The sequence below is a fragment of the Diadema antillarum genome, unplaced genomic scaffold (assembly GCF_040938485.1).
Source record: "Diadema antillarum isolate AM-2024a unplaced genomic scaffold, OU_Dant_1.0 scf00000007, whole genome shotgun sequence".
Taxonomy (NCBI): Eukaryota; Metazoa; Echinodermata; class Echinoidea; order Diadematoida; family Diadematidae; genus Diadema; species Diadema antillarum.
The window spans coordinates 1,570,003-1,595,544 of record NW_027270896.1 but is presented as its reverse complement, the minus strand read 5'-3'; the positions used below and the strand labels follow the sequence as shown (position 1 = coordinate 1,595,544).

General features: G+C 37.9%; 1 protein-coding gene across 1 annotated transcript in view; it reads left to right on the top strand.

Moving 5' to 3' along the window:
- LOC139717085 (polypeptide N-acetylgalactosaminyltransferase 2-like) overlaps window positions 1–25,542 on the top strand; it is a 111,867-nt gene that overhangs the window by 10,758 nt on the left and 75,567 nt on the right. The window contains exons 2-4 of the mRNA XM_071628596.1: window positions 5,318–5,559; window positions 17,213–17,311; window positions 18,649–18,716. Of these exons, the coding sequence (XP_071484697.1) occupies window positions 5,318–5,559; window positions 17,213–17,311; window positions 18,649–18,716 (409 nt within the window). The remainder of the gene's footprint in view (window positions 1–5,317; window positions 5,560–17,212; window positions 17,312–18,648; window positions 18,717–25,542) is intronic.

Sequence of the window (25,542 nt, the reverse complement as noted above, 5' to 3'; positions counted from 1 at the left end):
TACATGTACAGATATCATTTGTATCTAGAGTTAAATATCATTTTTGTCTGCTTGACAGATATGTAGAGACCGGTTTCAGTTGATAACTCTACCATATGAAGATCCTGTCAGTATAACTTATCAGTTGTACAACGTTGTATCTGTTTCCTTTTCCATAGTATGTATAATGTACTTCCAATACTGTACAAATAATGTGTCATAATTATTTGTATGTACTATAAAAAGGGTCAAAATTGTTTGCTAGCACTGCAGTGCTGTTATTGGAGAAACAGCCATGTTTGTGGTGATACACACTGCATTTCAGACTTATTATTGATATGCCAGACTGCAGTACAATTGTACTTAGCTTGGTGTTCCATATTACTTCATCTCAACATTATGCATTTAAAAAGTCCCAACCTGGGATTCAAACTCTGAAGGCAAATTTGTGTAGGTTTCTGTTGGAAGTCTTTTGTTTGTTTGTTTGTTTTTTTCTCCAGCATGTTGTCCGTTTTGGGCATGGGATGTTGGATGTACAGTGTAGCATGCTTATCAGGATGTCCTGTAGAAAACTTTATACACGCTGCAAAACCCCCTCTTGGACCACCCTGGATCTAATACTGTGGAATTCCAGCCTTTGCTCAAGATGGAGGCAAGTTTTGAGCACGTTACAAGTGTAATATGATTGTACTTCTGGTAGTACAGCCTACATGTTTTTAGCTGATTTGACCCTCATGACCCGCACATCATTTGCCCCGTGTCTGGAGATTTGTGTTTACTAGGCTTGGAAAAGTGTTGGGTGTGTTTATTGTCTTCTTGTCCTTTTTATTCTTTCTTTTAACCTGATACTTGTGTTATGGCAGTTGGTCACAAGAGCATCTATATCACATAGGAATGAGGTAGGGAGATAACTGAAGTAAAATGTTAGATTATCTTTCTACTTCTGTAGGAGTTCCCACTGTGCAGAGCATGAATGAAGATCTCAAAGTCTTGGTCTTATTGGTCGCCATTGGAATATTTTGGTTGAATTTTCAGGTGAATGTGACCTCTGGATCAGATACAAGTGCAAAGTTCAGCAGTTGCATATTTTATTATTAATATCATAGTGTAGGTAGTCATATAGGGTAGTAGGATGGCTTTATAATTCTGATTATTTACGAACAGGAGGGGTGTTGTTCTTTTTGATGCAAACAGAGAACTTGTGGGGAACAATTCATCAAGATTAATCTTATATGATGGTCATTGTACAGCTGTAGAAACAGCCTGAAATAGTTTTCATTATTGTGAGGTGAACTTGCGGATATTATTGCCATGTGTGAACTCAGCCATCATTTGATTGGCGTTTCCTGCCTGTGCATACCATGTACTCAGTTATTTGGAATCTTGTACACTGGTATGTACACACATTGTACAGCCTTGTATGTTGTAAGCTTACATGAATGTGCTTAGTATGCTGAGTTGAAGGGGTGTATCAGTAGAAAGCCCTTGTCTGTGTGCCCCTGACTCAATGTCCTGGCTCATGTTGTGGTAAATGCTCACCATTTGTGAACCTTCAATCAGCTGAATTTTTGTGTTTATTTACGCATAGGCCTTGTACATTGAATTGATTCGTTTCATGTCAGCTAGCCGGGACATATCATTTTTTTTTTTTTTTTGAATTAGAGTAGAATGTTCAATAGAGTATGACAGACTGTACTCTCTTGTGGAAATTTGTCACCAAAAGAGAGTTTTTTGTTTCATGGAAGTGTACTGAAACAAAGGGGGTGGGGGTGTTGTATGTAATTGAAAAGTGAATTTATATTAAGCATTTTAAACTGTTGAACATGGATGGCATCCTAGTGACACTTTGAAACTGTTTTCAATCTCAAAAATAAAGCCCTACACATTTTACACTAACAAACCTGATGTTAAAAGCAGGAATCAGTTTTTGCATCCCCTTCAAGCACTTGCAGAAAAAAGTATACATGGTACATACTACAGTGTATGTGCATTCTATCGCAGCGTTCATGTTGGAGGGGGGGGGGGTTCAAGTACGGCGTAGGTTCACACACAGCTGTATGTGACATGTTGATCTGCTCCTTGGTAAGGTGTTTGACATCCCTAAACAGGTGTAGGATAGAAAGGAAAGTGAAACCTGTCCTTCATGTTTGTATGTGCCAGGAATGGAAGGGTCATGTGACTAAAAGTCTTTTTTTTTTTTTTTTAAACAGATAGCCATACAGTGTCTGCATCGACAATCCCACAATGTTTAATAGTAAAAAGAATATGTTGTGGATATGGGTTTTCACATGAATTTCTTTGTTGAAACTGCGTATTGTACTTGCTCCAACATTCATACACTCTCCGAGGTGCAAATTATTGTGCTATTTCTCAAATTTTTGCGATAATTCTGAAGTGATTACTAGATTTCTTGAGATTTATATTGCAATGCAAATCTCCAGAAATTGTATTCAGCTTTATTTGCATTGCAGTGTTAATCCTACAGTCTGCCTTAAGTGGAGTGCCATGAAGGTGAAGTTTGCTGCCTTGTTGAGGGCTAGATACACAGGTCTTTTGTGCACACAACATATGTGTACATGTATATCAGCATCAGTTACATTTTTCCCTTTTTATGTCAATATCTTGTGAATTCTAGAGGTTTGTAGTATTTGTACACACAGTCTTGAAACTGGTGGCAAAATTTGATTTTGTAATAGCAGTCAGTATCTGATGTAAAGGAATTCATTCATTGATTGGTGTCATACACTGTATGTGTACATTGTACAGTACGTGTTATGCCAAGTAACAAATAAAAGCAAGTATACATTTAGATTAAAGGCATGGTACAGTATTGGTGGATATCAGAATTGGGCTTTTAAGTTTTTGCGGGATGCCAAGACAACACCTATGAAATAGTACGGAGCATACCATTTTAAGAGGAATTCAAAGTTTATTAGATGAAAATCGGGTTTGGAATGACTGAAATATCCAAAAACAAAGTAAAACAAAGCGATCGTAATAAAGTGTGGGTCCCCCACTTTATTAGAATTGCTCTGTTTTGGATATCTCACTCATTTCAAAACCAATTTTCATCAAATAAACATTGAATTCCTCATGGAATTACATGCTCTTTCATATTTCATGAGAGGTTTCTCATTATCTCACCAAAAAAATGCTAGAAACTTGAAATTAGGCCTCAACCAAAACCATACTATCCCTTTAAGAAATAATCCATTATGCATAACTCCTTTGTATCAAACATTACATGGAAATCTTTGTCCAGATGTTACATTCTACTGTAAGTTTTAAAAAAATAAAAAAATCATGCTGCTGGTATTGTCCTCCAAGTAGCTGATGCACACTGATTGTTGAGACCAGAGAGCAGCCAGAGAGTGGGACACGTCTTCTTCGGGCGACGGAGATGGACGGAGGAAAATTAAACTTAATGTGCCCGTGGCTAGATCCGGCACTGTTGCTGATGTAGAACATGCGCTCATTACTGCCCGCACCTCGGACCCGAAAGGTCTGCAAGCGCGGAGACGAAATTTCACCACCTGTCCGCTCCAAGGCCCAGAGTGGAGTGCGGTGCGATCAGATGCCAAAATGAAAGCCTCCACTCCCTCATGTGCGCATGGTTGGCTTTACATTGTGTATTCCATCATGGTCATATGGGCCAGAGGTACAAATGTACATGGGATACATGTACCTCAAATGTGGAAAATTGCCCAGCAGCCTTTAAAAAAGACAACAAAAAGAAAGAAAGAAAGGAAGAAAGAAAGAAAGAAAGAAAGAAAGAAAGAAAGAAAGAAAGAAAGAAAGAAAGAAAGAAAGAAAGAAAGAAAGAAAGAAAAAAAAAGAAACAGGTTCTCTATCAATGTAGCAGTTAGTGAAATTTGTTCTGCTAATATGGATATCTTTGTACATGTATGTTGATTCATTATTATCTTTTAACTGATCTTATCAAAACAAGTTACTGATGAACTGTGTGTGCTGTGAGTCACAATTGTTCAGATTCTGATATTATATTTTGCTAATTCATATTATACACTGTACTGAGTAGATGATGAAGTGACCCCATTATACAAATGCTGGTAGCACTTAACTCAGTGGCATATCAAGTTGAGAAAGAAACAAAAATCATTTCGACAGTTTGAGACCACAGCTTCAATGTTAGGGACTATCCTTCCATACAGCATGAGAGTATCATAGTTATATCAAGTACTAGTACCATTGGCTGGACGGTCATTATGCAAATGCTGCACAGGACAGAGTGGATTAGTTAGATTGGGTGCACAAGTTTAACTTTGGAACTATTTCTATTAAAGGTTAAACTAGAGCTGTTTGTACATCACAGAGCTCTCAACATTTTATTCCCTTGTCATCCTCTGTACATCCTATCTCTTTTTTTAGACAAGTCTTTTTTTTTTTATGCTAAGGTTTTGCACGCACAATCAAAACCCTTTCCTTAGCAATGGACCTGCCTGCATGTGAAATTCACCTGTTCAGAAAGACCGGTGGATTATTTGTCCCCTTTCCTCCCTTTATCGCATTTGGCTCGAACTAAGACCCGTACACAATGAACAGCTGTCCGTGAAGGCCAGTGCTTCTGACTCCCTCCGGCAGTCTTCCCAGACGGGGCTAGACTCCGGGGTGCTTCCCAGCATGACAAGGCAGTCCGAGTAATTTAACAAGATTGCCGCTGTCCTAATGTGTTATTCTGTGGTTGTTGGTTGCACTCGAACTACTTCCTATGTGAACCATATGTGTACGATAACGGCATTGATTTACAGTATGGATCCTCTACAAGTCTAGCCATCTGAATCTAATGTATTAAAGCAGAGCAGTTTACAAGGAAATATTGTACTTTTTTGTATGTTTTCTTCTGAAGTAGTGTTTTTTTTTTTTTTTTTTGGGGGGGGGGTACTGTTGTGAGAACATAATTATCAAAAACAAAACCCTGGTATTTGTACTATTTCTTTTATTTTTCCTGGATATTTTTGTTTCTGATGATGAATAAAGTCATGGCTATGAGCAGCACTGTACATGCAAATCAAGCATTGCATACGAGGATATGTTTCATGTCAGAGCTCCATTAATAATAATATCTGTTTGAAGAAAGTGTAAATAAAATTGGAATCGTTTGTTTAGACTGCTAGGAGATGTGGATGTGGGGGGGGGGGAGGAAGAGATGGTAGAAGAAGAACCTAGATGAGTACCAGCGGTACAGAATATCTTGACAGTTCGCTGCAAACTTTCCCAATTAGGCCTACCTATCTTTTCACTTTCTTGTTGAGAAATATCAAATGTCACGTCAGTATCTGACTCCATCTTCCATTCTCCCCATTTTTTTCTCTTCCAGAACTCAAGAAAAGGGAGACTGAAATTCGATGCTGCCGATATACCTGCACACTTAGGCGACATCAACAGTCCAGATTTAGTGCTTGAAAAGGACAAATCGTGGCGATTATTTGACGCCACGTCATACATTGAGAAAACAAAAGTGAGGCCCGGCGGTGATGCCTACGCGAGAAATAAATTCAACCAAGTAGAGAGTGATAAGCTGCCAATGGATAGAGATGTTCCAGACACGAGGAATGCTCTGTAAGTAAACACTTCAGAATGTGATCACGATCTCATGCCATGCAGTAGCATACTCGTGAAGGATGTGCCACGCTCTATGCATTTTAAAGGGAGATTCATGACATGAGCAATTATTTCACTGCATGCTTTTGAGGGAGTGGTCAAAGCAAGTAAATTGGAGAGTTCACAAAGTTTTCCGATTGATTCTTACATCTGTTGATAGATATATTTTCGTTAATTGTATGAGAAATCTTCTTTGCAAGATATTGAAACTTAAAATTATCTTGTCTTTGCTGTGTATGATGTGAGATGTTGAAATCTAATGGAGATGTAGAAATCTACAAGTGATAAGCTTGTCGTCATGGCATGTCTAAATTGTCTGTACACTCTCGTTCCATGATTAGTCTTAACTAACAATGCAACAAGAATTATTCTCATTTGATAAGAATGAAAAAGGGTTGTTGATTTTGTAAGGAATAATCTGTTTAGTGTGTAGGTAGCCTGTAGTGACTCTAAGCTTCAAAAAACAGAATTATATATGATCTACACAATTAATGATTAAGTGTTTAAATTTCACACCTTTTTCAAGTTAACATGAAGGGTTGAAGTAAAACCAAGCAAGCAGAATTGAAAAGGTTTCATCAGAATAGTGCCTAAAAAAAAAACCCCACACACAGAAAAAGGAAGTTCTGAAATGTTAAAGTTTCACTTGTCACAAAACTGTGGCATTAGCTGGCTCACCACGAACTACTGGGTATTGTAAAACCAGAAGTATTCATGTGCATTTTGATTTCGCTAATTCCGCGAGAGCCAAGATTTGTGAAATTAAAATGTATGCGAAAGTTTTTGTCTACACTAAAATGCATTTGGCAATTTGCGAAAATTTTATGCCGCGAAAAAGGCCGTCGGCTCCAATTCATGAAAAGTTCATGTCACAAAAATATATCTCTTTACAGTACACAACTTTATTGAGGTGATGATGTCACACATCATAATGTAGCCTCACAAGTATACCATTGACCATTTATACATGACAAATCATCACTGTTTCCATTAATGAAATCGAAGAGAAAATCTGTGAAAAATATTGTAGTGCACTGCTGTAACTTGGCAATAGTGACTTTATGAAAGAAGGGGTAGTTGCTGACTTATTGAGTAAAAAATGAAAACAAGTATGATGAAGATTTGTCTTTTTTTGGTGCCTAAGCCGGTTTGAGAATTGTGAGTTGATGTCATCACCTCACAACTATTTTGTGATGTGGTTGAGATCATTATCAAATTGCTTTGAAAACATAGTTTTTTCAATTCCAATTCCGTGAAACATTCTCATTCTAAGCCCAGATGAAAACTCTGTCATTCTGTTTGTCAAATTTAACTCTGTTCATAAACAGTCAACTTTGACACAGTGTGAAATGGCACTTTAACTGGATGAGTCATCTTTTATGTGATGCTGAGATGCTATCAGTTCCTGTCCTACTGCATTCCCCCCATTGCTTTACAATGACAGAGTTTTCATGTGCAGCATCATAACATTATCGTAGGATCTCGAGGAAATGTTTACCCCTGTCACCCCTGAGAGGATGACTTAAAAAACACAACAAGTGAACTCATACTGTTCATTACCATTGTGTCGATATTCATATAGGAAATACAGTATGTCCCCCCCAAAAAATTACAATTGGATTTTTGCATTGATAACACCCAATATGATTAAACCATCTAAATGCTACTTCTACTGAATGCTAACGTCTTAAAATATAACATCTTAGCTCTATTTTGCAGAAAACCCCATTCAATTTGGTTAAGCGGTCACAGAGAAATGTGGATTGTTGTAAAGCATGTCATGAGTCTGATTCTTCAAAGTTAAGCCCTTGGATGCTCTTGGAACTGTAATTAATGTGTAAACACAAATATAGACAGAACTTGGACGGGAGGGATTCCTGACATGCTCTACAAAAATCCTCATATCTCTTTGACCACTGAAGCAAATTGAACGGGGTTTTCTATAAGATGTGGGCAATAGTTTCATACCTTGAAATTGTGTTTGGATTGATTCACTATTTTTAAAGTTATCGTTGCGGAGGGTACCATTGTAATTTTTTGGGGGACATACAGTACGGTATTGATGGCTCTGAATGGGTTACCAGGGGATATTGCTCGGGTTAAGGCCAATATTGCATGAATCAAAGATGAGTGCAATATTCAACCTAACAAGTGCAATATTTCCTGGTATTCCATGAATTAGAGCCATCCAACAGAATCATTATCCATCCCCACTAGAGAAGTCAAAAAAAGTATTGTTGTAGTTCTAGTACTAGACTTTGCTACATGTAAGTCAACTCTGCTGAAAAAAGGAGTAACTCGCAATTCCTAATATAGCAAGATGTTCGCGCGCTTGTGAATTCTAACAAGAGTTCATGTACTTCGTACATGTACAGTAGCAAGCGTTGAGGCACTCAGTAGCACTCGCGCAGCAGATGAGACAAAATACGGTGTGCATTGCACGGCCACTAACAACGGTAGCCTATGGGGAATTAATACATTGGCAGTGTATATGCATTTTGTACAATTTACTCTCGTATTTGCCAAGCGAAATTAAGCGGACGAGAATACAAGTTTTTAATGTGCCCCTAAAACGTCTTATATCTACAACGTAGATGATAATGGGAATGTTGATTTAATGTTGACATATACAAACTCTTGTATGACAATTGTTCCAATGTTGAAAGTAGGTGTGTACATGTATGTATGCATGAGTGTATTAAATGGGGGCAGGTGGGGGTTTATTGTTATTTTTCCTTCTTGATGTTGCCGTGTGATGTGGAGCATGAATTCAAAATGCAAAGTCTGAAAATCTGCTTCTTTTCCAAAATGTGATGTCAGATTCGTTCACGTTGATTCACATGACCATCGTACCATGGGGGGGGGGGGGGGGGGGGGGAGGAAAACAAAAAGGTTTGCTGTATAATACCCAGGCCTGCTGATAAGTCATGGATGGTAAGTATCTTGTGATGCTTCCGAGTTGTAAGAATATCTGGCAAAGAGGGATGATCTGACTTATTGACCCTGGGTTAGGCAAAGTGCAAATCTCAGTGGTATAGGCCCTACATGTAATAATCATATAAACCTGGGATGGGCAATGCCACAAGCCCTGGTGCACTGGTGGGTGAAGTATTGACCAGTCACATGCAGTGATGGTACAAGATGTATGACATGCCAATCTGTGGTAGAATACTTGACTACATTTCTGTTATATGTAACAGTGTGTCCATGTCAATGCCCATCATTCCCTTTGATAACCATGCTACAGTGTATGGGTACACACAAGTACTGATGAAGTGGTTTAAATATTATGTCTTTATTGTTGGTCTGTTCATTCACCTTTACATACGATGTACAGTGTATGTTGAGTTTTGAACTACACATCTGTACCGGTATGCAAATGTCAGAATGTAACTTTAAAATTCTCTGTAAAGCATACATAACAGTTTAAGTAGCTTTGCCAAGTAGGTTTGTACATTCTGTTGAAAAAGAACAGAAGAATGTATGATTATGTGGTAGTAAACAATATATTTCAGTATGATTGAAGTCTGTTGCAAATACTCTGGGTTAACATCTTTTATAAGAGGATCCTAAAGTGAAATGCTTATACTCCGACATGCAATGTGCATTGTACATTGTGTACAAAGTTGTACATTGCATTTTTACCGCGTCTCTGCAATCACATCCGTTACCTGCTTCGAAACAGAGACAGATGCAGCTGTAACGACATAATATACCTTGTAGATTCAGGAGGATGCTCTTGTTAGTCATGAGACTCGCATCTGTCACTGTACTAATGTGTCATTTTCATGAGTGGAGAGATCCATATCCATTGGCCCACGTGGCCAGCATGTACACAATGTAAGCAGGAAATCCCACCTTGACATGTTTAATATAGCCTATCCACATGCTACATTTATACAAAAGGATTTACCCACTTCCGAGCATCTTGTCTACGGTAGTGCTAAAACAGATCACAGACAATCCAGTAGCTCTCCCATGCATTATAAATTGGCAATGGCCCGCATGAATGATTGAACATACTGCCATTGCTCAAACTTTCACATATTATGTTTACACTTTGTAGAACAGGGGCAGCTGCCTGCTTCGTATGATGTATGTGTGCTCCAAAACACTGAGAATAAAGGAAAGTACGCCAGGGAGAGATTTGAATTTGAAAAGACAGTGAAACAGCAGCATTAGATCAGTAAAAATTTGTCAAACTGTCAAAAAAAAAAATCTATTAGAAGTTTATGTCCAATTTAGCCCAGAGGTTTTGCTTGAAACTGCATCATTTTAATTCTACTGTGGGCACTTAAAGGTGAAGTCCACAAAAAATATGGTGAATAAAACAAGAAAAATGAGAGGGAGAGGGTATTGAAAGTTTTAATTAAAATTTATTAAAGGCGGTAGTTAAGTTTTGGAGATGTGACCTGTGAAACAGAAATTGACTCTGTGATATACATGTATACAGTATACATGTAGCATGTGAGCTCAGCTTCCATTTTCTCTGTGCGTAAACGTGCATAATATCTTTTTTTGTTGATGATATGGGATGTATTATCTGCATGAAGGGTTGTGTAGAAAAAAAAAAGAAATTTATATAATGATTGAATTAAGGGTGCATGTACAATTGGAAGTTTATTTGATGGAGAAATGAAAATTTCTTATTTCATATGTACTTGAAAAAGTATGAATGTAGTACAGAGCAAATCAGGGGTGAGCTCGCATGTGACGTCACAGAATTGCTCATTTGTGTTTTATTGACCGCAACTTCCAAAAAATCATAACTTTGATAGCTGTCATCAGAATGTGCTCAAACTTTCACTTTCCTGTTCCTATTTACTTTTCTGCTTCTATTCATACAAACTTTTCTTCAGGGTAGACTAGACTACCCCTTTGAGATACATAGGCCTAATACTAAAATTCTTGTATGAACAGAGTATCATACATTTTGGAAGAGTCCAGTGCTCATCATAGAGAAGTGCCAGTTTGTATTACCTGCCCTACGATGAGTTGAGTAGTGGCCTAGACGAGTACCCTGTCACCCGTCACATATTGGGGAAAGTCTGGAATTATGAACTCTAATGAGAATGGAAGAAAAGTGTTTCACCTTTTCCTGTCCCTCAGTTCAAATAGATGCAAAGCAATTTATGAATTTTTACATTTATTGTATTGCTGTACGATGTTGCTTGAAATGTATAAACCTGTAAAAATTGGTTTTCACACATTCTGTCAACGGGACCCCTTTACGGTTTTCCTTGAGGGACGCCTCCTCACACGTTTTCCGTCGGATAAGTCTGGTCGATACCCTGTTTGACCAGATTGGGAATTGGACACTACTCAAATGTTCAAGCAGACGAGAGTGCTGTATAATGCCCATTATCAACCAGGCATCAAATATCAAGAGTGCTACACCTATCTGCATGAAAAACAAAAACGTAGCAAAACAAACAAACCAAAATAAAAAGGATAACAACCCCGGAGGCTACTGTATATTCTGCGACATCCGACATGGTGTGACGTTCAATGATTGTCCTGCCACTCTTAATTGTGTATTAGCTTTCTAATGAATAAATCATGGGGACACACAACACTCAGTATCATCATCATCTGGCTCAGAGACGCAGAGGGGCTGCTTCATACATGTGAGTAGGAAATGATAGAATCAGACAAGGGTAGTGATGTAATGAGATAGGGCCTGTCATTCTATATCAAGGTAGACATGACTTCCATGCAATGTTCTTGAAAATTCCTAAAGGGCAAGCAAATTTGCTCCTTTTTCATAGCTTTATTCAATTTGAGAAAATATGTAGGGATGAATGAATTGTTGTCCTGAAAGAAAGTGTCATAAATGCTGATATTCAGAATTATGAATGATATTGCTTTCAATTGAAATGCAAACTTGTCTGACGTTGCAACTGATTGTCTGACGTTGTTTTTTTCCTGTTGTGATATGAATATCCCATGTTACGTACTACATATAAATGTACATGTAAGTACAGCTGTATTCGTGTGAATGAGCCCAAAGAAATACTGTTGTTTTTCTATTGTATCTCATACAATTTTCTTTGGAAATACTGTTTGAATTTCTTGCTCCAATTGTGTCACTTTGCATAGATTATCAAATAATTGCATTACAAAAATTGACAGTGCAGAGAACTGTGATGCATATATTCTTTACATGGCACAGTTTCCCCTGCACCTGCTGACCTTGATACACCCATAGTGGTATACATACTCAATAATTCATGACCGCACTGACATTGCACTTGCCTCTAGAAAACCCTGAAAAAATATAAAAGGCATCATTTTGTGTGCATGTGAGAAAGTGTGTGTGTGTGTATGTATGTCTGTAAGTCAGCTATTAGATACACACTGTTATATATTTTAATGTTGGCTGTGGACATCAGATATAATCTTTGCTATGGGTTTCAAGTACTGTGGACAATATACCAGTATGTAGACTGTTTTAGTAGCACCATCAGAGGGTATATTTGTGCAGCTTGAATATGTCTGCTCGCAATACATACTTTGGATACTCGATGACTTTTTCATTTGTGCCGAATTGTTTGCTAATGCAATGAAGGTGGTGGAGAACGTAATTGATTTGAAATTATGTTATGTTTTTAGTGAGTATATGTGCATGTATACTAAAAGCACTAAAGACATTGGAAGGGGTGGGGGTATTTGTTCCTCTTGCTAGTTGAGACTGAATCCTTTCATAATGTTCAAAGCAAGGACTTGGATATGCAGCAAAGCTGAATTGAATGAAATGGAAATCAACTGCATTCAGTTCAATTTTAATAGTTCATTTTTTTCCAGTGTTTTACGTGTACCCTACATCTGTGTCACACATATGCATATTATGCAGAACCACCAAATATTATACCTAGTTTGTAAGTTACATTATGTAGTTTCTCGAATTAAATATAAGAAAATATAACTATCATTTTTCCCGAATTGATTAGTGCATTCTTAGTACAAGTGTGGAATTTTTTTTTTTATATGTGTGTTCCATAGTTTGATTTTTGTCCTCAAAATATTGATTTAAAAAAAAAATGTACATCGATGGGGATGCACATCAGATCAAATTCATGTTGCATTATTGATCCAGATTTTTTGCAGCATCACTTGGCATTTGGCAACTGGTGGGAAAGTTTTTTTTCTGTTTTTGTTTGTATTGAAATATGGAAGATATACTATTTCAGTTGTGATTGCAGAGGGATGTTGAATGAGATCCTTTATACTATCATCACAAACAAACAAATTTACACAAAATACACTGTACAACTGTATGATATACAATGTATGAACAGATTGAATGGGATTTAATTGCGTGGACTACATTGCAGTCTCTTTAAAAGTATTATGATCTCTAATGGCGAAAAAAAAAAAACCCAGCAGAAAGCTTGTTTAAGAGGATTTACGTTGTATGTATCTCTAGGGATTGATGCAATTCTTTATAGTGGTTCAGGCCAAAGATATAAAGAGGAGGATTGAGGAATATAGCAACATTGGATGGATGGGATGTTATGCATGACATGGATCTCATAAAATGGGTAATGTTATTAGGTTGACTCCATCATGTGACGCCGTTTCTATTAGAAAATGAGACAGCGCTGTCATCATCCGATTTTTGGGCTCGTCGTCATCTTCTTGGAAAGAAAACTCTGTAAGGTATAGGGTTCTTACAGCATTTGTGATGGTATTGGGTTACCGATTGAGATACAGGGACAGACTGAACCCTGCTGGAGGCCGAATTACACGGCTACTGAATATTCATGGCGGACGGTAGCCGTTTGATTTCGTAGCAAGTCCCGGCGTCTGAGTGGTAGCCAGTTTTGGCGTGTCCATCGGGTTTACTTCATGTCGCTTTCCAGGAGGAACACGCGCTGAACTTGCAAATTGGGGGTCGGCTTACATGCACATTGAGTGGAATCCAAAGCACAGACAGCCTGCAAGGCGGGAAACATTCTACAATTTCACGTGCCGCCCACCAGACTTCCTTATCATTCCCTCATCAAATACAGACACCTGGGCTGCAGATGATCTTTTAGAAATGCTAGAACTATTACAGAGATAGATAGATTTTCTAAAATGATAGAGAAAGCCAAAGTGTGAGGAAGGGCTTGAGTAGCTCCGAAAGTGAAATGTCGCTCCCTGTTAATTGCAAGACTAAAAACAAACATATTACCAATGTAGTACCAAGGAGGTTGAAGAGATGGAGTAACAACAGAGTTATTCCCTTTGATCTATGTTCGAAGCCGCCGCTCAAAAATATTTGAAGCATGTGCCAAACAGGATCTGCCACGCCGATACGAAGACAATTGACTTGTGTCTCATTGCATAATCACCAGCCATTTTTGAAGGAAGATCTGTCTTTGTGATGGTAATTACTTTTTGCTATCCCTTCTTATAAAAGCTAGGTGGTAAAGACACGATGTGCGAACAGAAATTGAGGAAAAAATGCTGAAATGAAAATGAAAATTACTCGACTGGGCATACGCGGGCACTAATCTGATATATCTATCAATAAAGAATTATACTTGAAGATTACTACATGTTAGTTTCATTTGGGGAAATTAAGTCGAAAAGTGATAAAACCAGCTTTCCAGGATGGTACAGTTTTAAACATTTTCACATAATACAGCTCTGATTTACACTTTTGCGCAAATTTCTGAACGGAATTGACTTTTGTTTTATATGCTTTATTATTAAGTGAAATTTTATTTCATTTAATGAATAGATTTTAAGCAAAATATGGCCAACATTATGATAATGTTCAAAATGAATCTTCAGATTGCTCAGCAAGACGGCGGCTTGGATCATCGATCATCAAAGGCACAAGTGCACCTGTGGAATTCTTTTGTACATCAATAGAAATCTGACAACTGTTTGAATAAATTACAGCCAGTTGGAACTCCATGTATTAAACCTCCTTGGTAGTACACATCATCTACAGTATGTGTGTATAATGAATGATATCATGTGTATGCCTGAAATCTTTGGCAAGAACTATGAAGCAGCTTCCTTAACCCATTGACGATGGGCTGATTTTCCTACAACACACATTTCCCATAGAAACCTGCGCGAGTACAGTTGTATACTCGGGACTCGACCTCAACGGGTTAATTGAATTGTGCTGCCCTGACATTGCACTGACAACGTAAATACATTGCATGGATCCTTTTATCATTCAATCGAGAGAAAAAAGTTGGGTAAACTTGTAAATTCATGATTTCCTTACTTTGTGTCCAGTTTTTGGGACTGACTGTTCACTTTGGGTGTGATCCAATAGTACACATCGATTAAAGAACAACAAGTTTACTCAGATGTACCTACATCGTACGTTCATACATTGTAACTTTTGAATGGATTGTCCAATTTTCTTCAAACTTTTACTATAATGTGTTCTACTGATATTGCTGCATTCACTTTATCCGCACATTATGAATTTGGGTGAACATGTCCTCTGAGCAAGACTGTATTGATCATTCCAACCCTAGCAGCAGCTGTCTGCTCAGTCACCTTTGTTGATGTGTGTGTATATTAAACAAAGTGTGCATCATGTATCACACTCCTTTATGTCACAACAAGAAAAGTTGGCAGAAGAAAACAAGTTTGTAGGACAGATTGCCATCATAGAAAAAAAAAACTTTGAAGAGAATGCATTGCAGTGAAAAATTAAAATTGCCAATTGGAAAAAAAAAGCAGAGAATATAGTACATTAGAAAGGAAGTTAGCATTTTTCCATGTTTAACTCTTTAAAAAAAAAAGTTATTCTGTAAACTTTCTGTGCATTCACTGGTGTCTGGTAAAATTGTATCTAAAGTTTTACAATGCGTTGAAATATTCATGATGTCTGCTACCCTAAAAATGTCCTTTGGCAAGATATGCAAAAAGGACAAATCCTCCTAAATTGAGATTTATGCAGGACGAATAAAACAGCAATCCATGGAATAAGAAAGTACGGCACCTCAAGCCTCAAGCCCTGGAATAGCTAGGGATTTATTATTCTGTGCACATTTGTTTCCCATGATCTATTTATGTCCTCTCTTTCTCTCTCTCTTTTCAGATGAGAATAAAGAGATCAGCCACCTTGGCTGAAAATATATCTGTCTATTGATATGTACATTGTAAACAGCTACTAAACTGAGAAATGTATACTGGATGAGTAAAACATAAGGGGGGGGGGTTCTCAGGATGAAGGAAAGAGCAAGAAAGAATGCAGTGTACTGAGGCTACGTGGAGAAGAATGTTTTATGACTCGTGGAATTGGATGTCATGTTTTATCAAATATTCCTTGTAAGCATGATTTCAAGCATGCGATGCTACTTAGCAATGCTTCAAGTTGAATTTGGACTTGATTTGATAAGGATCTAAGGTCAAGTGCCAGGTACATGCATTGTATAAACTTTTTTGCCACTTGCAGAAATCTCACGACATATTTTTCTCATGAATCATCCAGTTTTATACATGTACAGATTTTCACCCTATACATGGCTTGCTGTATTTTATGCAGAGCAACTACAATCTCTTGATAGGTGAAAGGTCAGAGGTCAAGGGTCAGCCTTTGACCAACTTTGTTATTATCATCCTCCAGTTGGGTTGAGATGGAACAAAGCAGTTTTAATCTGTTGTTTATGTCAGACCTGTCGTAGGGTAGAAAAATGTCACTCAAAATGGAAGGATGACATAGAGGCATACACGTACATTCACATTAATTCATGGAATTAGTTTCTTCCTATGAATCTTTGTGAATTCCTTTTTTTTTCTTGTATTACTTGCTCAAGCTCACTGCTCATCAGTGAGCACATCAAGCAATTATTTGCAAAGTGAATGATGGGAATATCATTTGATTTCAATGTTGCTACCAATTGCACTGCAGCTTCTTTTCTTTCAGTGGAATATTACCCCTTAGCCCCTACCATCCCCCACCCCCCCCCCCCAAAAAAAAAAAGAAAAAAAGAAAAAAAAAAGATGAAGATGAAGAAGAAGAAGCACTTGATCATTCATATAACTGCAAGTGAAAAAATATGAAGTTGTGTGAAATCTGTGAAAGTTGCTATTAAAGCTGAAGTACCCCAGAGCACCCGAAACGTTGGCAGGAAAATCACAGCAAGGAATACAAGTTTTTGTGTGACATTTGCTGTGACATTTCAGAATGAGAATAGTCTTTGCATATTAGAATCCCTAAATACATGCCATGTGACCTCTGCTCCTACGCCCAGTGGTCACACGGGAAATGTGCAGCTAGCTGCTGAGGCAATTATTACGTCATGATTACATTTGCATGCAGCAGATAGGTGAGCCAATTGTGATTTTTTTTTTGCTGCAGTGTGAATGGAAGGTCAAACGTGTTTTCGATATCGCAGTATTTCCCAAATGGGAGTGGGCCTATCTTCATTTCTCTCTCCCGCGGACATTGCCCTCAACCAACATCCTCAAGTTTTCCACAGCTTTGCCGAGTTTGATATCTGCAGATATTTCGCAGCTTGCAGACTTTGTCTAATTTTGTTGTCGATATCTTTGAAACTTTATCCAAGTAATGAGGGATGATGTTAACAAGTTTTGTACCCTGCAATCGACATGCTCTGAATGCGTCCTCTTTTGGTTCTCGTTCGTTCAGATGTAAGAAGACATCGTGGGAAGTGACCTTGCCCGCCACGAGTGTCATCATAACCTTCCACAATGAGGCGAGGTCAACATTATTACGAACAGTCGTCAGGTGAGCAGCCAGTGTGGGGAAAGTGACTTCACACTGAACAGATGTGAGACCAGTTAAATGACCTTAATTGAGACAGTCAATCAAGCCTTTCATTTGTGATTAATGACTAATAATGTATTTGTATGCCATATATTCAGTGAATCTAATTTTTGAGATTCGGGATTTTCTGACAATTTCATCAGTGGTTCAATTCACGATTGTTGAGTGCAGTAATGAACAGAGAAATGTATTCGTGGACATTGCATTCATTTCAGGATCAGAGTTGATATTTTCACATGTTGAATTTAGGTGATAGCAACCAACTCACGAAATTAGCAAAAATGATAACCCTGCAAAATATTTGGCATATACAGTACATTGCATGTATTTGCCTCTTGTTAAATGCTTTGAAAGAGAGTATAAAATTTTCTTTAAATACATAGATTTCTCTTTAATATGGTATTCATGAATGGCATAATCTATCAAAAAGTATATGGATTTTTAAAGGTCAAATATGACAATTCAATTCACAAATAATTTTACTTGTATGACAAGATGAGAAGAAAGTTTTCGTTCTAAATGAAAGACTCTGCTATGTTTTGTACTGTTCTGTCGTAAGTGCATTAATCATGGCCTCGTATCCCTTTAATGAAAGGGTCTATAGTTTATATAAAACTGGCAAATGTTTAAAAACACTTTTTTTCTGCATGTTTTCTGTACACTTTCACTTCATATGATTGTAAAAAGCATTACTTTGATTTAAGGCTGACAATTTTTTACAAAATTCCTAAGAAAGCATCGTTACTGATCACAAAACTAATGTTTAATAGATCTGCAGCTACCAAATATCAGAGATCCATGCCATATGGTGAAGAGAGATTGTCTTACTTCAGTGTGTTCATGTCAACAGTATTTAGTAGGATCGTGAATAGTAGAAAGTGGGGTGGGGCTTGGGGGCAATAGTCTAGCATCCAGGTGTTTCCGTTCACATGTCTGTGCTCATGAGGTGCTGTCTTGAGGTATACTTTGTGGCTTGTGTATCAGATAACCTTCTATACTATGAAAGATGTTGGCAGAATTGAGTACCCATGGTATCTATAGGGCACTCACAGTTATTTCATGTCAAGGGAATAGAAATTCAAATTGATATTCCTTGAACTGAGACACAGATATGTGATGATGATATAATTATTGTATTTCGAAGGATTAGGGGGGGGGGTGGGTGGGAGAGGAAGCCATACTGTGGGATAACAAATAGAGGAATTGAGATGCATTCAAGCCTGCTCCCCTCCTCGTCTTGTTGATATCCCTTGGGCTTGATGTGAGGAATAGTTTCGAGATTTGGTTTTGTCTTTCAGTGTCTTGAGGAGAAGCCCAGCTCACATGATCAAGGAAATTATCCTGGTGGATGATTACAGCGATGATCGTGAGTATGCCCCTGTAACTCGATGCCGGGCAAACGGCTGCATCGCACATCTATTACGTTTGAACTTGTGTGTGATGGAAAAAGAGAGCAATGCTGAACTGGAGGAATAACTTGATTACTTTGCAAGCCAGAAATAGAAGCCCTTGCTACATTTCACCATCATGGCATGGACTCACATACCCCGAGTATCAACAACGGGACCCTGTTATTTGTTTGGGAACTTGAACTTGCACTTGTATGCACACAAATGCTCCCGTCTTCACGACACCATTTGTAACCAGATCCCGTCTGTTAGTGTGAATATGTATTTGTGTGTCTGTCTGTTTGTCTGTCTGTGTGTCTGTACATGTATGTTTTTGTGTGTCCCCTTGTGTGAGAGTAGAAGCTCAAGAGAGGCATTTGGAAACACGATAAACTTTGCACAGTAAAGGGAGAATTCTGCATACAGGAATCGGGAGCTTATTTTGCAGAAACTTTCATTTACTAATTTTCATCAGTTTCATTTTCATTCAATTCAAAGGGATTGGCTGAAAATTCTTCTGCGTTTAGTCCTCTGGTTGGTGACACATTTAATGTGCATTACTACTCGTATTTTCAAGCTAACTTCAGCGAGTAGGGTAGAATCAAACGTACAAAATGGTAGAAGTTCCATCAACTGCATGTATAGATATTAGTAAAACTGGGATAGATAACTTTCATATGTTTTCACAGAACAGTGATATTACTTGTAACCAAATCTCTTCACTGTATATTAAAACCTATGTCAATTTTATGATGCAATGATGTCATCACCTCACAACCCTTTTCAGTAGTTTGTACTAAAAAAATATGTAATCATGACTTTGGTCACTGACTTTGCATTGATGAAGCCTACCCCTAAAAGTCATCATTGCAGACCATTACAGCTCAATTATGTTCTGATGAGGAGACAAGTTTTTCTGATTGATTTAATTTTTTTGTTTGTTTGTTGTTGGTTTTTTTTTTTTTTTGGGGGGGGGATGGTGGGACGAGGGTATGGGGTTGGAGTAAAGGAAATTGATAAAAGTTTATATGCAAGTTAGTTACAGAGTTGAGAGCTGATAATGTCATTACCTCTTCCAATGTGCACAGATGGTTGTGAGTGATATCAAATGTTTTGGAAAACACTTGAAACACGAAATTAACAAATAGCTTCTGATTCTATGTCTGATTTCGAATCAGCTGGTGCCAATCTCTGTCATTGATTTGTACCATATTCATCAAATCCTGAACAAGGGAATTGCATTGCATTTTGACGCTGCTTGTGTTCTGTCGTTAACCCGTTGAGGATGGTTTGATTTTACTACAACACGCATTTCCCATAGACGCTTGCCCAAGTATACTCGGGACTCGTCCTCAACGGGTTAAAGTGAACGTTTGGCGAAATCATGGCACTTCTGTGATCTCACAATGGTATTGAAAGATACAACCCAGTGTGAAGTTAAATCACCAGCTTATGAGCCACCTACATTGTATCTTGAAAGTGCAAGTATAGTTGTTACTGTTTGGACTTGTAAATCCATTTGCTGTGAAAAGCATTTTGCTTAATTGGGTAAGTTTTCTGAAACAAACAGCATACATGTGTGTATGTATTTGTTCAATACAGAGAGATTTATAGTCAAAAACTCTGAAGAGTGTAGCAAAGTCTTACAGTCAGTTCAAAAGTTTCAAATTTGACAGTTCTGCCTGCTTGATAGCATGTGCTGCCCTCAAGAGATGGGAATTCAATTGCAATATGTTATGTCATAATTATAGACTGATGTATTGAAAATATAACAAGATTTTAACAAATATTCATTTTCCTAAGAAATAATTAAAGATCGAGCAGTAGACTTAGCACCTGTAGAAAGCGCAGGAAATTATATTTGCTTGAACACATCTCATGAAAACGAAAGTGAAATGTTTCGCCAATCTGTCTGCTTGTGCTCTGACTACGTGTTGAAAAACATCCCATTTAGAAAGTGAAGGATAGAGCCATGGAAGAGATACTGTATACGCCGAATATTTCGCGAGGTTTTTTTTTTTGCCAATTTTACGTGTCGGGTGCTAATTCGCAAAATTAAAGACACGCGAAAATATTGACTCTGATCCCGATGTGAATGTGACGTATGCGTGTACACTTCTCCGTTCAGTACAGGACTCCACGATCGCGAATTTAACCACTCGCGAAATCGTCGGGAATTCCCAATTCGCGAAAATTTAGACTTGCGAAATATATGGCGTATACAGTATATGCAGAGAGAGAGAGAGAGCTATACAAACATACAGACAGACAAAAAGACAGACAGACAGATTGATATGTGGGATTGAAAGTAATGTATTCACACAAACCTCCATTACAGACCTGCGAAGAGCAAGAAAAGGAGAGAGAAGAAAAAAGGATAGAGAGAGAAATGGGGAGAGGGGGAGGGAGAGAGTGGATAAAATCTCAGTGGAGATTTGATGTGAATTTGAAAGTAGTGTGCTCTCACAAACCTTTGTTTCAGAGGGGAAGTAACAGGAGATTTTTGTTTGATGCATGCTGGAGTAGACTTGTCACATTATAGAAACAACAGATTCATTTACATTCTCTCCCATCTTGTTCACAGTCACTCAAATACGCACATTCTATGCTTGAACAATATGGTTGAACTGTGAATTCGCCAGCGCGTACAAAATATTCCAGTCTGTGAGAAAAATATGTATTAATTCATGACTTTGCGTTGATGCATTAGAATTGTGTGAATGAATAAATACATTCACAAGTGTTCTCAGAATTCAAGTATGTTTAGTGTAGGATGTGACAGATATATATTGTGAGAGAAAGTGGCATTTTTGTTTTGTTTTTTGTTTTGTCTTTCTTTCATTCTTGTGCGCTCCTGGATGGTTTTGTGCACAAATTGCCATTATTTATAGTTAAAGGGGAATTTCAGACCGCCATGGATTTTTATAGTTACAAAGGAAGAATAAGATATCTTAAGCACAACAGTAAAAAAATTAATCAAATTAGATAAAAATGAGGAAAGTCATGATATTGTGTAGTTTCACCAATTTATGCTGAACAGTATACGGTATATATTAGCAGCAATTCATTGACATCACCAACTCTTTCTGTTTGTTGTTTGTTTGAGCTTGTATTTTTTTAAAGATCTGCCAAGTGTGCAACTGTGCACAACAGCCAAGTCTCCCTAACTTATACTCGAAGCTCTCTCAAAAAGAAAGAAAGTAATAATAAACCTCTTTGTCTCCTGACAAGTGAAAATGAATGCCTCCCTGATTGGGAAATTAGTTTTTTATGTACAGTCTTGCTCATTGCTCTTTGGTCTGCAACCTTCCTGATTTTGATGCCATGTGTGAACGTTGACTGACCTGGCTGTGTAAAAGCAGAAGGTGGTTTTAAAATATATACGTGTACGACAACAGAGCCTGTATACTGTACATGTAACTACGTTTGGCTGCATGATTTAAACTGACCTCTAACGACTTTCTGGCTTTTAAAAAAAATGTTTTGCCTTGGTGTATCTGTTTGTACAAACTGAATTTGTACTCTGAGGCAGATGCTTTTCCGTTTGCAGGTCGATTTGGAAGGATCAAACCTTTTCCTGTCTTGTTTTGACATGATAAACTGTGTTTTGCGGGCATGTGTGTCTGTGTGTCTGTCTGTCTGTGTGAATATGTATTTCCTATGTACATGAGTGTATGTGTAGAAGAGGCGCATAGGATAGCTGGACGTCATTGTTGTAGAGAACGGGTTAGGGTCCTGTGTGTTGCTGAACCTGCAGCAATGCGGTCAAGTTGGTTTGTTGGATGATGGGGGGGGGGGGGGGGGGGGGGGGGGGAGTATGAAGTGGGAAAGGGGGAGCAAAGGCCATTGCAGCCCTAAGTCTTTGCTAATCTAATAGCTGCAAATGGCTGCTTACACTTGATCACACCATTTGCAATGCCGCGCATTGCCCGCGGCCGCGTAATTGCATCACATCTAAATCAATCTCAATTGCGCCGCGCGCGGAGGATGCTGCTTGTCGTCTGCTCCTGTCAGGGTCGGGGGAAAGAGCTGCTGGTACTTGGGTCCTTGCCAAAAATCGATGGCGGGACTACTGGCAGATTTGGTGAAATTTTTTTTTTTTTTGGCTAGGGTCAGGTAAGGTTAGTGATTCATTCAAATTCCTTGTCGTCACGCTCATGTTGTTCTGCTTGTGAAATTATTTCGGACAAGTCCCTGTTTTCTTTGCATGAGGAAGTGATAGAAAATTGCTGATATGCAGAGGATAGTTGAGTATTAAAGAGATATGTGGATTTACTGTGGATGGATGATGTGATGCATAAAGAATGAACTGAATCATTATTTCATAAGCTGCTGTAGGGCTGTGATTGTTATTAGCGAGTAATATTTGAATGAGATGATTTCAGCGGAAATGCAAATCAAGAAATTCATTGATCCACGTCAAAACTATGTAGAATACAAACTAGGTAAATTATGCACTTTATGATGAATTCCAAGTTTGGGTTGCTGAAGCTATTTCATTAAATTATTTGGGAGTTGTTTTCCTCCAATGTGTAAGCAGTACATCTAGATGTAAATAACAGATATTTTCAATTATAGTAAGCATAGTAAATATAGCAATTAATGATACTGTCATAAAGATATATCAAAAGAATAGGAATGATTGCAGACACAGCATTTTATGAGAAAAAAATCAGTGACAATTAATGTGGAATAGGATAATCATAAACACTTTAATATCCTTACTCTCTTCTGACCCTTTGAGAGTATATATTCAAAGGGCCTCTCTGAAGAATTACTTTGATCAAGTAACAGTTGTGGGGTTTTGATGTGTACATGAAATGTTCGTGATTCTCGACAGAAAACAATGCTATTGTGAACTCAGCTCAGTGTGTATCAAGGACATTGCTCTTTGCATTATTTAATTCTTGAGAGGTGTTTACTGATTTGGACCATAGAAAAATTACATATTCTGTCTTTTCCCATGCAAATCAAACTGGAAAATGAAACTGAAAATGAAAGACATCATGAACGAATTCGAGTACAGCTTTACCCCGTGCGCACTGTATGCTGTGGGACATGACTTTTGCCCTTCAGATTATCTTATTAATCGTGCATTGATTATCCAGTTGACTCAATATATATATGAAATATGATGCTGTCATGTCATATCATTCATATGAAAATATCTCTTTTTCATACGCCATGAAGACTTGTGTGTGGGTCAGTGGGAGATTTATGAGGGTGAGACGTCATCACCTCTTAAAAGTTTAATGGATATGCTTGCTAATGATAGCACTCCTTTTCTGGAAACACAAAACTTGAAAACTCCATTTAAGCATCTTATTCTAGGTCTGATTTTGATGAAATCAGTATTACATTTTGTATTCTACCCCCTCATATTTGTTTGAATTAATTTGATTTTTTTTTTAGTAAGCCAGTTTGAACACAGTGTAGAATTGCCCTTTTAGATTATGAGACATAACTTAGATCTGATTTATACACTATTTTAATTCTGCGCCCTCATTGTTGGTAGTGTTGAATGTTAGCCAAAGTGTGATTCAGGCCAAGAGTGTGATGTCATCGTGTGCTGCCCTATTGTGTTCAGGAGCTATTCTGATAACAAGCCAGGTTCATATCATTTACATGTATTCATCATCATGTAAAAATTACTACATACCTACCCAGTTGCATGCAGTGGATGTTCAAGCACACCAGTGACACACTGTTGTAGGTACACATTGTATTCTTGACCAGTGTAAATGCACAGAGATGAAAACTGTATTTCAGTTTAGTATCAGTTTAGTTGAACTACTCCGGCAACACTTGAGATCTTTCGGCTTGTTATGGTTTTTGTTTGTTTGGTGTGTTTTTTTGTAATCCTAGGCTTTATATTGCGTCTTCAGATTCAGAGCGGTTATGTGAAAAGTAGAGTATCGGCCCTATTTGAAAAAAAGTTTGTTTGTTTGTTGTTTGTCTGTATTCCTTTTAAAGCCATGGACCAACTATCATTTTTTTTAAAGGTTCTGATATTAAACCATAGACCCTCTACAGAAAATTCAACAAAAATATGATTGGTATGAAGAAATGAAAACATGCCCCTCAAAAAAACAAACAAACAAACAAACACAAAGAAAAACACACCAAAAAATGCCCCAAACAGAAAAACCACACTTACGTGGTACGTCTATTCAGGGAATACCACTTTGTAGAACGGCAAATTTATAAATGCGCAAATGGTGTGATATTAGGTATCCCGGCAATTATAGTTGGCTAGTTACCAGGTTCATCCATCTATTTTTGTAACACAAATCGGCAGCGATCACAATGCGCTCATCAAGGCTAGATCCTACAATGTAGCATGCTGGCAGTAGGTATGCATGGTCACACAGGAAACTTGCCCCATACATGCTTTAATGCATGAAGGTCATTGTGTAATCACAGTCGCTTGTAGTGCAATTAATAGAACCTGTCCAGCGTTTTTACAGGGATGACAACGTCGTCACATGCTTGTGCACAATGACTCGAACAGGCAGGCCAATAGGGTACAGGACTTCAAGGGTGTATATATGAGAGAAAAGTCATTATGTGAATGATGATTTCAGTGAAAAAATCAATCCAATTACAGTTTTTGTGGGACGTGTGGGTAGAAACTGGAATCGGGATTCAAACTACAATAACAAATTCCAAATTCTACTCCAGAGGTTCAAAAATGAGTGAAAGAAATTACGAAGATCACAGTACGGATTCTCTGTTGTATGCCTTAAACTCTAAAATGTGCTTCAGGAGGCGGAGCTTATGTGACCTTCCGACTACTTCCGCAAT